This window comes from Octodon degus, unplaced genomic scaffold, assembly GCF_000260255.1.
Source record: "Octodon degus isolate 3935 unplaced genomic scaffold, OctDeg1.0 scaffold00219, whole genome shotgun sequence".
In the NCBI taxonomy this organism is placed as follows: domain Eukaryota; kingdom Metazoa; phylum Chordata; class Mammalia; order Rodentia; family Octodontidae; genus Octodon; species Octodon degus.
In genome coordinates this window covers 2,804,224-2,817,407 of record NW_004524795.1, presented here as the reverse complement: position 1 = coordinate 2,817,407, position 13,184 = coordinate 2,804,224, and the positions used below count along the sequence as shown (strand labels likewise).

General features: G+C 38.6%; 1 protein-coding gene across 1 annotated transcript in view; it reads right to left on the bottom strand.

Moving 5' to 3' along the window:
- Positions 1 to 13,184, bottom strand: part of Dnah9 (dynein axonemal heavy chain 9) — a 433,197-nt gene that overhangs the window by 200,155 nt on the left and 219,858 nt on the right. Inside the window, exons 38-39 of the mRNA XM_023705424.1 lie at positions 2,243 to 2,408; positions 103 to 205 (exon numbers count right to left, since the gene is read on the bottom strand). Of these exons, the coding sequence (XP_023561192.1) occupies positions 103 to 205; positions 2,243 to 2,408 (269 nt within the window). The remainder of the gene's footprint in view (positions 1 to 102; positions 206 to 2,242; positions 2,409 to 13,184) is intronic.

Sequence of the window (13,184 nt, the reverse complement as noted above, 5' to 3'; positions counted from 1 at the left end):
ACTTCGAGTGGCCATACAGGAAAAGGCTGACACCAAGTGGCATCAGCCCTGATAAGATAGCCTAAGGGCCTAGGTTCCACCCCTGTGTGGCTCCTCCTATACCTGAAGCCGTGGATTGATGGTGAAGCTGCCTGCAGTGGGGTTCATACAGGACACATACTGTACATTCATGATCTCCTTTAGGGAGAGCTTGTTCCGATCATACCTGCAACAGAAACCCTCAGTGAGAGTAGTATGGGGGCTGAGGCAGGTGAGTGTTGCATTCGTGTGAAGTAGGATGTGTCTTATCATTCATGGGTTGGGGTGGTTAAAATAAACAAAAAAAAACCTAACCAGACAAACACACCTAGATTCAATGATAAAAACCAAAGGGACAAGAGCCTAGGCCATATATCTGAGAACAGAGTAGCTATGGAAATAGCACAGAAAGGAGAATGCAAAGGGATGCCTGTGAGGTGGGTAGAATCTCAGAGGTGTGTGTCAGCCTAGAAGGCAGAAGAGACCAGAGTGTGGTCACCCACAGGATGTGCAGCAAAGAAAGACAGCTACCCAGAAAGGTCCCTCAAATTTGTGCTAACAATGCAGTTGACAGCTCAGCAAGAGCACTTCAGTAAAGTTGAGAGAATAGAAATCAAATAATGGGGGATAAGGGGGATGTTAATGACTGAACCAGAGACAAGGAACATAAGGAGAGAATAGAGACATTTGGTTATATCTGGGGAGAGGCAGCATAGTAATTGGAAAATGATTGTTTTTGACACAGCTGAATAAATGTATGCAAGTTTCAATGACATGCAAAAGCCAATAAGGAGATGGAGGAACTAGCTGATGTATCAAGGGTTATAGGCAGTAGGATCCAAATGCGGGTGGTGGTTAGGTCTTAGGCAGGAAGTAGAAGGAAGGCAGAGAAAAGGACACAAGCTTGTTACATGGGTGGGGAAGCAGGGAATGGAGCTGGCATGGGTGTTCTCTGAGGAGACAAAGCCCTCAGCTGAGGTGCTGTGGGATGACAAGAGAGAGGAGATGGTACGGTACAAATCAAATATTTATGAAAGAGAACATAAAGAGAGAAAGCAATGTGGCATAATTTATAGGAGGTTTCTAGTTTCCATTTACTGTTTGTGAAAATAAATCTCAAGTAAAACTAGTTAGTTTGATTTTAGCTTTTCCACAGCAGCCAAGTTGCCGCAAAGCTGAAGTGCAGGTTGAAGGTAGCTGTGTATGGCAGACATCCAACAAAGACTTCTGGAAGGATCTGACTCGTGTTTGCACCGACCCTACCATCCTTGTGTTCGATTCTCTCTCCACTCTTTCTCAGCACCTGATTCAGTGTGAGACAGGATGGTGAGCCCAAGTTGTTTAAGCCACTGACACCTTTTTCTAGGCCTTCAGACCTTTTGGCACTAAAAGCTGTATGGCCTCAAGAGAGACCATCAGGTCCTGTGTGTCCGAGACACAGGCTAGGTCTGCAGACGCAGGGGTTGGGCCCTGTTGTGGTTCAGCTGCTCCGTGCTGTGCCACTGTGGTGGAAGGGACTTCACCTGAGATTTAGGCAAAACACAAGTCTTTAGAAAACACAGTTTTTGAGATGAGTCTTTTCTTTTTGCTCTCATATTCCTCATACCTTAAAAAATTTAACACATATTAATTGCATTTACTAATGGGGTTGAGTGTGATATTTCTCTATCTGCATTTGCTGCATACTGATAAAGTGCAATCTTCCTTTTTCCAACCTCAAAAATACTCCCCTTTCCTAGTCTTTAGCAATCAATGAAATAAGTCTTGAAGAAAAGATGAGGTTTCTTTTTTTTAATTCTTTTTTTTTTTTTTTTTGGTATAGGGTCTCACTACACAGCTAGGACTCCTAGTGTACTCCTGTTTTCGGCCTCCCCAGAATACCACCACGCCCAGTCATGGTCACCTGCTCAGCAAGAACAGGAGTGGGGCCAGCAAGGCACGTGGTAACAGAGAATCAAACCCTCGTCCCCGTGCTTGCCTAAGCAGGCTGTCAGTCTGCTGAGCTATCTCGCCTGTCCTAAGAGGTGGTTTCTTAGATGACAGGGCGGTACCTCCTTAGGCTGCTCTTCTACGCGGACTTCCGTGGTCTTGCTGAGCCAGCACCCCCAAGACAGAGAACCCCACGAGGGAGCGGCTCACCCACAGCTCCTCACCTGGGACCCGGGCTGAGATGTGTCGCCCACCATCGCCCACTGGAGACTTTGCTCCCTGAGTGAGCCCTTACCAGTGGCCGTAATCCAGATGTTGCCTGATGATGGTGTGAGGCTGCACAGTCCCGTAGGCATCCACTTCAGGCATGTTCATGTCATCAATAAAATAGATGAGTTTCTTCTTCCCCTGGGGGCCATAGTTTCTTCCAGCTTTCTTTTCCAGAGGTTTCTCCAGGACAGCTGAGGAAAGATTCAGTCAGTGAGGGAGAGATTTAAAACTCGTGGGCCACAATGGAGACAGCATAGTTTTCCAGGACAAACTGCTGAGCGTACAGGCAAGAACAACAACCAACTTCTCGCCTCAGCCATTCCCCTGTGGAGCTGGCAGTTACTAGGCAGATGGTTATGGTACCTACTAAACATCTTGCTCCATGCGCTGTGCTGTGCTCCTTCAAACATTTATTATTTCATGTAACTCATAACACACCCAGAGATTAGTATAACTTCCTATTTCATAGATGCAGGACTTGAGCCTTAGAAGAACTAAGTGCAAAGGAAAAGCCAAATAGAAACTAGAGCAGGGAGACTCTAAAGCCCTTGCTTCTTTTATCATCCCTGTTGTACCCAGTACTTTGTTTGTTTGGAGATTAGAAATTGAAGAGGCCCTCACAGTCCCAAGGCCAGGTATTCTCTTTGCAATGAAATCCACAAGTAGTGATCCTGGGTGACTTATTGCCTTTCCCCAAGAAAGCAAAGGGGTACAAAAGCTGTGGTTCTCGTCCCCGGCCTGGTGGAGGCCCCTTCCATCCCAGGCCCTCAGAGTGGAATCACTGGATATTTTGTCAACATACTTTCCAGAGAGTTCACCTCATGGGGCTTTCCGTGATAAGAAACAGAAATAACAGTGTTAAGGAATTTCTCAGATGTTGCCAGTGTCACGTAGGGCTCCCTCCTCTTTCTTCCCATCTCTGGCTCCCCTGTTGGCATCTCATTGCCTCTATGGGTACTAAATATAAAGACTCTCTTCTCAATGATTCCTTCAATTACCAAGCCAAAGGAAGGAGTCAGACGACATAGTTTCCAGCCTGATGAGACTTGTTTAGAACAAACTTAAATAACAGAGTGGAGATAGATGATTTTTTTCTTTTTTCAGAAAAGCAATTAAATATGTATGGATGGAAAGAACCAACACTTTCTATTATAGCTGGAAGCTCTAAGAACATCTGATTTTATCTCTTGAAAAACAAGTTTGTAAACAAGGAGAAAGTGTCAATAGATATAGGAAAGTGACAGATAAAAAGACAAGTTCCTTCAAGAAGCCCAAATATTCTAATTTCCTGGTCCTGAGTTACATTAAGTGTTTCAAATATGAATTAAATTTAAATTTAATTAGCATGCAATTAACATACACTATCAACCAATTAATCACCCAAAACCTCTTCTCCCCCCCAAGATATAACAACTATATACAAGATCTGTCAAAATGAAATATAATTAATGGGCTGCCAAGGACAGGTTTTGGAGAACAGTCCTGATAATAGGAAATTTTCTCCTAAAGAAGGCTTCTTTCTCTTCTTCCCAAGGTAACGATATTCAAATCAACCCCTGGAAGTAAGCAGAACCTGTAATTTGGGTTGATTAAACTCTTTAAGCATCTAAAGGATTGTTCAGGAGAAAAGCATGTCAGGTAGCAAAAGTGGCCTTGAAGAATGCTAGATTATTTCAGAAGGTTGACATAAAGTTTTCCAAAGAATGAAAGGAGAGGCACGCACTTTGATTCTTCCTTGGCCAATCTCTGTTTCATGCCACCTCTTGATGGAATGTCTCTGCTCTGAGGTATTCTCCTCCCAGGCAGAACTGCAAGAGTAGGAGTGGTTTAAAGTTTGAAGGAAAAAAAATAATAAAGTTTGAAGGAAACTATTGTTACGGGTGCAAAACAAATAAGACATAGAAATGGGACAGTCTTCCCATGCCTGTGACTGAGTTCTGATTGTTATAGAATAAAGACTGGAGATTCAAGAACAGAGCTGGACCAACAGCTCATATCTTACAGAATTTCTCTTTGTAACTGATATGGAGCAATGCAGTTTAGTCTGCGGTGGCATGTACCAGTGTCATCTGACCAACTGGGCCTGTGACTTTTCCTTTCTTCCATTCCCAGGGCACCACCATATATTTGAAGAACAACTCAATTGTCAAAGTGGCTTGACAATTGTATATACAAGACAGCTAAGACAATTGTACTGCTAGTTTCCATTAGTTCATTGAAAGGAGCAGTTAGTGCTTAATTTTTAAAAATCAATTTTGCATGCCTGTATCTGGTAATCTGAGCAAATATTTTGAAGATAATAATATGCAATATAACAGCCATTGTGAATTTCCTATCATCTTGTTTTGAAATTCTATATGTTTTTTTATTATCTTTGAAAGAAAAAAAAAGAAGGAAAGAATTTAGATGTGTTATGTACATGGAAGAATGCCTAACAATGAATCTAATCAGTATAAATGGCAAATATACCAATTTGTTTAAAAATAAAAAATATAAGTTGCTTCATTCAAAATGGATTCCCATTAACCTTTTGTGGCTGTCTCCAGGCTACCAGCTTGTCCTTGGGCTCTCACATGCTAGCTGCAATGTCCTCTCCAGAGATCTTGCTGGGCTCAGAAATCACTTATTAAATTAGGCAAAGAATGAATGTAGTTCATTATTACAACAAGCCCCATGAATCAGGTGAAAAAACTCTTATTATGCCCCTCCAGCAGCCAAAGACATCGAGGTCATGAGAGGTTAACTACATTGCCATCATTAGAAGTTAGGCCCTTAGATAGTGCTTCCTTGGAAGGGGCAGAGCCTTGTGAGCTCTCCATCCCAGCCCTCTCTAGGCTGCTCTTTGATTTCTAGTCTCACTGGCTCCTCCAGCCTCACTTGAATTTCAGGGCAGCTCAATCCTTCACCCATACAGCACTGCAGGACCCAGCTGTAGTGAGCATTTGATTTGCTTTGTATCATTGACTCCCACAGATGCCTACGATTTAGCATCACTACCTTTACAAGGTTTTTAGCAGATGAGAAAACTGAGAATTACAGAAATGAAAGGGTTTCATTCAAGGTGCAATAACTGTGGAATGGCAAAGCTGGGGCTTTCACCATGGTAGATCTGCCTGGCTGTGGAACCTTGAGCAACCAGTACCACAAACTGTTCTTCCACATGGCTGCACCCTTGAGAAATCCTCAGTTAAGTTGCTGGCACCATATTACAGCAATCATTAATTACTTGTCTTACTTTAAGCTAACAATTCATGTATGTGTGTTTGAACTATTTTCCTTTCACTTTTTTTTCATTAGGACATTTCAGTTGCATTTGTAGGGACTTTTATTTTTTAAAAAATTATAGTTCCATGACTATAAACAGAACACATACTCATTTTATTTTCATCTTGCATTTATTTATTAAATTGGTGCATGGTCTTTCTATGCAGATTAGACTCTTAATGATTTGCCTATCTCCGCCTTCCCAGTGCTGGTATAACAGGCATGCACCATCATGCGTGGTTTCGATGGCCAGCAAGGTGTGCCCAGGGTTCTGGGGCCAGCACAGCGTGCGGTACCAGAGATTGAACCTGGATCTTTTCAATTGCCAGACAAGTGCTTGGACCACTGATCTATCTCCCCAGCTCACAAACTCATTTTAAAATTTCAGAAAGTATAGAAAATCACAGCAACGAAAGTGAAAAATGAGCATGATTTGAATAACTTAGCAGTAGAACTTTCAATAATTTTGTGTGTTTCATTTTAGTTAGATTTTTCTAGTACAAATCAGACTATGATGAATATACTGTTTCTATAAATTTTAATTTTCATTTAACATATTGCTGACTGTTTTTATAATAAGAAACATCTTCCTAAAACATGATTTTAATTACTACATTGTGTTCCATAATTTAGATATACCAAAATTTATGAAATGATTTCTTTGTTGTTGAAAGGGTTGACTTTCTATTTCATTATGCTATGAGCCTCCTACAAATCCAAGCAGAAAATCTTGCTCACTAGATCAATAACTTAACTTGAAGTTTTGTCATCTCCTTTTTAGGAAGGCATTAAGTGAAAGGGACCTATCTGTGTATGATAACATGAGTTCAACATCCCTTCTTTATTTTTTTCCCATAATTTTATTGATAAACAAACAGCAATGAGACAGTTTCAAATCAAATTGGTAGGACAGTTTCAATAATTAACACATTGCATACATTCTTCCTAGTGGTTAATTGCTGTACAAGATGCAGACATGACATTCTATTTACAAACACCATTAGAACAAATCACTCTATTCATTAAGGGAATGTAACTATATATCTATCCTAACCACTTTGAATACACAGATACAAAGTGGACATTCATCTGTATACAGTTTTTTTTTGTTAAATTCTGTTATTTGAATATGATAGGTGTGTAAACTCAGCAAAATATTCTAAAAGAGTCCAATAGCCCATAATAGTGTTGGGTCTTCCGCTTGATTGGCAATGTCAGAAATTGTTGACCTGAGTCCCCTACAGCTCAACAGAACACCATGGCTTTACTTCTTATATTTCGTTTTATACTTTTCTGCTGGATGGTTAAGACCAAGGTAAAGCAGGACCTATGCAATAAGAGTTGTAGATTTTGTGTCTGATAAGGTCAGTGAAACCCCTCAGGATTTATCCTGAGATCCTGTACCTGGGATTGTAGAACCTTTGTCAGTGTCAGCCATGTGGATGAGTCACGGCCATTGCTTGGTCAATGTGCTCTCTGTGAAAGCCTGAGAGAATGTTTTCTCTCCAAGTGACTCTCCTTAGGCACACTCTATATCATCAATCACTTTCTTCTTTGGCCCCGTAATCTCTTTCATCAGAAAATTTGGGACACTACTGAATTACATGACGTTACAGTACAAGTTCTCATATGTCCTGAGTCTTAATTGAGTTTAGAAGGCTAGGGCCAAAATGTTGGCTTTTGTTGTGGGCCTCCTTTTTCTCTAATTTTGGTCTGCATACTTAGTTTGTTAACCATCCAGAAGACAAGCTTATTGTTATTACCATACAACTTAGGCTGATAAGCTTAACTTCACTATCTGTCTGCATATCAAGCATCTTAGGCATAATATGGAACAGGTATTTTTCATCAAATATTGATATGTTGAACTTTAAGTCCCTACAGAATATGATAAAAAAACATTTAAACATTTGAAACCAGAAAAGACCTAGAATAGCAAAGGCAATTCTGGGCAATAAAGACAAGGCAGGAGGCATTATAATTCCTGACTTGAAATTAGACTACAAGCCTACTGTGATAAAATCAGCATGGTACTGGCAACAAAATAGACTGAGGATCAATAGAATAGATTAGAAGACGCTGAAGCCCCTACGAACACACTCAGCCACCTTATCTTTGACAAAGGGGCTAAACATACTCACTGGAAGAAAGATAGCCTCTTTAATAAATGGTGCTGGAAAAACTGGCTCTCTACATGCCAAAAACTCAAACTTGACCCAGGTCTATCACCATGCACTAAACTAAAGTCAAAATGGATTAAAGATCTAAACATTAAAGCAGAGACACTAAATCTCCTGGAAGAGAAAGTAGGTGGAACTCTTGAAGACATAGGGGTAGGCAAAGAGTTCATGAACAGAAATGAAATGGCATGGGAAACAGTTGAAAGAATTAACAACTGGGACCTGCTCTTACTGAGAAGTTTTTCACGTCAAAAGAAATTACCAACAAAGTGAAAAAGACAACCTACAAATTTGGAAAAAAACATGACAAATAAGTACTCAGACAAAGGTCTGCTCTCTAGAATTTATAAAGAACTAAAAAACACTAGGGCCCCAAAATTTAAAGACCCAATCCTTCTTTATTTTTTTTTTTTTTGAAAATTTTTGTATTAGTACATTTTTGCAGTATAAGAACTAAAAACAAAACAAAACCAAAACCAAAAACTCCCCGTAAACAAAAACAACCCCTTAAAAACCACCCCAATTAGACCACTTAAAATAAAAGACCCAATAAAGAAATGAATAAGTAAAATAATAGGTACTTCACAGAAGTAGTACCAATGGCCAACAAATACATAAAAATTATTCAACATCTCTGGCTATTAGAAAAGTGCAAATTAAAATAACTCTGAGATCCCATTTTTACATCATAAAGAATGGCTACTATCTAGAGATGAAAAAATAATAAATGCTGGCAAGATGGGCAATAAAGGAACCCTGCTATTGTTGGAATTATAAACTAGTATAATCATTATGGAAATAAGTATGGAGATTTCTCAAAGAATAGTAGAAATTCTGTATGGCTCAGGAATCCCCCTTCTAGGTACCTTCCCCAATGTCCCTTTGAGATTGAGAGTTTGATGAAAACTTTTAAAGTCCTTTCCAATTTTACATTTTAATGATCAGGTTACCGAGATCAATTTTATGCACAGACACTTGAGCTCCTCTCTAATTAGTATAATTAAGAACGCAAATGTTTGTTGAACTAACAATTCAAATCACAGTTGGATGGCAGGAGAATTCAGCACAGTGGTGAGCATGAAGTCCAGCCCTCTCCCTCTCTATGGAAACCACAAGCCCAGCAGAGCATTAACAAAGGCCCTGTGTCTCTTTTTCTGTTTTTAAAGTATTCTGTTTGTGAATCCTTGCAAATTCTATTTTTTAGAAAAATTATTTACTTTTTCAAAAAGAATACAAAGACATTAAGATATTTGAAGTGACATAAGAAAGACCAACTCAAATGAGTTTCAGAACAATATAGAATGAAAAGAAACTTACTTGGGCCAATGAGGAGTGTTACTATAATCACATACACACTTGTCTGCTTATTTGAAAGCTCAGGACTAAATTTATTTAATCACATAACCATGACACCCAATATCACTGGCACGAAGCCACTTCTTTTTTTTTGTATAAAAAATTTCCAGGCGCTCAACTGTAGGAGGCAAACATGGAAACTCACAAAAGATACAAAAGGTCTTCAACTGAGACATAGAAGATATAAAAATAACATCTTTAATCATACTAACATCAATAAAACCAAAGGGTGCACTATTAAATTATAGCTCAGTGACAGAATGAAGGCAAGGTAGCTGAGTTTGTGGCATTCAGAGAAATTGATAAGACTAGAAAATGAACACAGATTTTTGCATCTGTCAATTTGAGGCACCAGTGTGATTAATTGTACTTGTGAACATACTGAAGAATAGTTGACTGAAGGCAAAGTTTCTCAATTAACTACTGACGGTCCTGTGATATTTACTATCAAAGACAAAGATATCTTTTAAACATTTTTTAAAATTAATTTTATTGAGAAACAAATAGCAATGAGACAGTTTCAAAACCAATTCATAAGACAGTTTCAATAATTAATACATTGCATATTGTTGTCTTCATAATGGTTATTCATAGGACAAGATGCAAACATGATATCCTGTCCAAACACTATTAGTACAAATTTTTCTTCTTGTTGAATTAAGAGAAAGTAGCTGTATATTTATCCTATTTTCTATATACAGATAAAAAATGGTCCTTAATCTGTATCCCCCTTTTTTTTGTTTAGTTTTGTCAGAAATACGTATTCCATTGCCATTTAAATATTGTAGATGTGTGAATTCAGCAAAATATTCCAATATAGTCCAGTAGTCCTTAATAGTAGTGGGTTATCTGTAGGACTGGCAATGTCAGAAATTGTTGATATGAGCCTTTACAGCTAAGCATATTCATATGGGTTTACTTTTCATACTTCATTATTATAATTTTCTGCTGGTTGGTTAAGACCAAGATAAAGCAAGACCTATACAACAAGAAATGTAACTTTTGTATCTGACAAGGTCAGTCAAATCCCCTCAGGATTTAGCCTGAATCCCTGCACTGCAGTTTGTAGATCCTTTGTCAATGTCCGCCGTGTGGATGAGGCATGGACATTGCTTGACCAATTTGCATTCTGTGAAAGCCTGAGAAAATGTTTTCTCTCCGTGTGACTCTCTTAGGCACACTTTACATTGTCAATCATTTTCCTCTGTGGCCCCATAATCTTGATCAGAAAATTGGGGACATCACTGAGTTATAAGATGTCACAGTACAGGTTCTCTTAAGTCCTGAGTCCTCACTGAACTTGAAAGGCTAGGGCCAAAGATGTTGGCTTTCCTTGTAGCCCTTCTTTTTCTCTAATTTTTTTTTTTTTTTGCAGACCCAGGGATTGAACTCAGGCCCTTGCACTTGCCAAGGAAGTGCTTATTCCACTGAGCCATCTCCCCAGTCCCTTTCTCTAATTTTTGATCTGCAAACTTAAGTTGTTAACCCTCCAGAAGAGAAGCTTAATGATATCATTACACTAAAACATAGGCAGTTGAGCTTAACCTCACTATCTATCTGAACATCAAGCAAAAGAAAAAAAGATATCTACATTCTCCAGATATCAGATGCACAGGAACAAACAGCATTCTCTCATGGAAATTAAGATGCATGCCATACAGCTTAGCAAAGTAGAAGGCCTACATGGTTGGATGAAGACAATCATATTAACTCATAGGGTAAATGACTTCCCTCAAAGTCATTTAACACCTCTAAACCTCACTTACTTATCTTGTATAATGAACAGTATCATCAGTCCCACAAGGGATACTGTTTGCAATTTCATTTTCTTCAGCCACTTCCCAGTTACAGTGGCCAAGTGACACTTTTGAACAGTAAGAAGCAAATGTGAATGTATGATTGCTTGACATAGATACCATCCTGCCCCCACTTGGAATGCAAATATGAAGGCTGACACAACAGCCATTCTACAACCTTAAGGGAAAAAAGCCAAGGGGATAGCGAATATTTTAGGATTCATATCATTGAACATTTTAAAAAATATTTAATTCAATAAATTTGTGTTTTTTTCCAAAATTTTATTGAGAGACAAATAGCAATGAGACAGTTTCAAATCAAACTGGTAGGACAGTTTCAATAATTAACACATTGCATACTCTCTTCCTAGTGGTTATTTGCTGTACAAGTGCAGACACGATATCCTATTTACGAACACCATTAGAACAAATCCCTCTATTCATTAAGAAAATGTACCTATATATCTATCCTAACCATTTTGAATACACAGATACAAAATGGACATTCATCTGTATCCCCTTTTTTGTTTAGTTCCATCATTTGAATATTATAGGTGTGTTAACTCAGCAAAATATTCTAAAAGAGGCCAGTAACCAATAATAGTATTGGTTCTTCCACTTGACTGGCAGAGTCAGAAATTGTTGACCTGAGTCCCCTACAGTTCAACATAACAGCATGGGTTTACTTTTTATAATTTGTTTTTATACTTTTCTGCTGGATGGTTAAGACCAAGATAAAGCAAGACCTATGCAACAAGAGTTGTAGCTTTTGGGTCTGATAAGGTCAGTGAAATGCCCTCAGGATTTATCCTGAGATCCTGTACCTCAGATTGTAGATCCTTTGTAGGAGTCAGTCATGTGGATGAGCCACAGCCATTGCTTGGCCAATGTGCTCCCCATGAAAGCCTGAGAAAATGTTTTCTCTCCATGTGACTCTCCTTAGGCACACTCTACATCATTGATCACTTTCCTCTTTGGCCCCATATTCTCCTTGATCAGATATTTGGGACACTATTGAGTTACATGACGTTAAAATACAATATCTCATATGCCCTGAGTCTTAATTGACCTTGGAAGGCTAGGGCCAAAATGTTTGCTTTCCTTGTGGGTCTCCTTTTTCTCTAATATTGGTCTGCAAACTTAGGTTATTAATGCTCAAGAAGAGAAGCTTATTGTTATTACCATACAACCTAGGCTGTTAAGGTTAATATCACTGTCTGAATATCAAACATCTTAGGCATAACATGGAACAGGTATTTTTCATCAAATATGGATATGTTTAACTTTAAGTCCCTACAGACAATGATGAAAAAAATTTAAAAAATTAAAATATATTTTAAAAATAGGCATAAAGAATTATATAATTCTTATGTTTACACATAAGTCCAGAAATCTAACCATATACAACCTTGTAGAAGGACAGTGCTACAACATGCCTTTTCCTGTCTCCTGCCTGCATTCACCACCCCCTTCTTTTTGAACAGTCATCTACCCAAGAGACAGCATAGCAGCAACTGGTATGTTATGACAAGCAGCCCATATTTAGAAGGCCAAAATGACATGCACTCCAAGCATAAACCTACTATTACAAATTGCCATCTTCAGTGAAGTTGCTTAGCTCACAGTGCAGTTGCTTAGTTTATATAGTAACTATGTACAGTTAGTCAGGGTGAGAATCATTCCAATTAACTGCAAGATTAAAAAATCTTCTGAAGAGTCTCAGAATCATTGCCTTGCCCATCTTCTACATATAACTGTTTGGCTTGCCCCTCTCATGTTTTCTAGCTCTGCTCCTTGCTCTCTTTTGTCTAGTCTTCAAGTTCTTGCTTTCCTTTTAGTTGTATTATACCTTTCTATTTGTTTTTCTTCTTTTGAGTTTTTATACTAGGGAAACTATACGATATTTACACATATGTTTGGTTTATTTCACTTATCAGTATATCTTCAAGTGGCATCCACTTCAATATAAAGGCTTCAAGTTTATCATTCTTTATAGTTGAGTAATACTCCATTTTATAAAAATACCACATCTTCTTCATCCATTCCTCAGGGGATGGGCATTTTGGTTGTTTCCAAGATTTGGCTATCACAAATTGTGCTGCTATAAACATAAGCACTCATACATCACTATGATATGATGTTTTCAGATCCTCTGGGAAAATTCCCAGTAGAGGAACAGCTGGATTAAATGGGACTTCCAGTCCAAGTTTTCTAATGAGTCCCACACTGATTTCCATAATGGTTGCACCAGTTTCCATTCCCACCAGCAGTGGAGAAGGGTTCCTTTTTCCCCACAGCTTCTCCAACATTTGTTGTTGTTTGATTTCTTTATGATAGCCATTCTTTCTGGGGTGAGATGATATCTCAATGT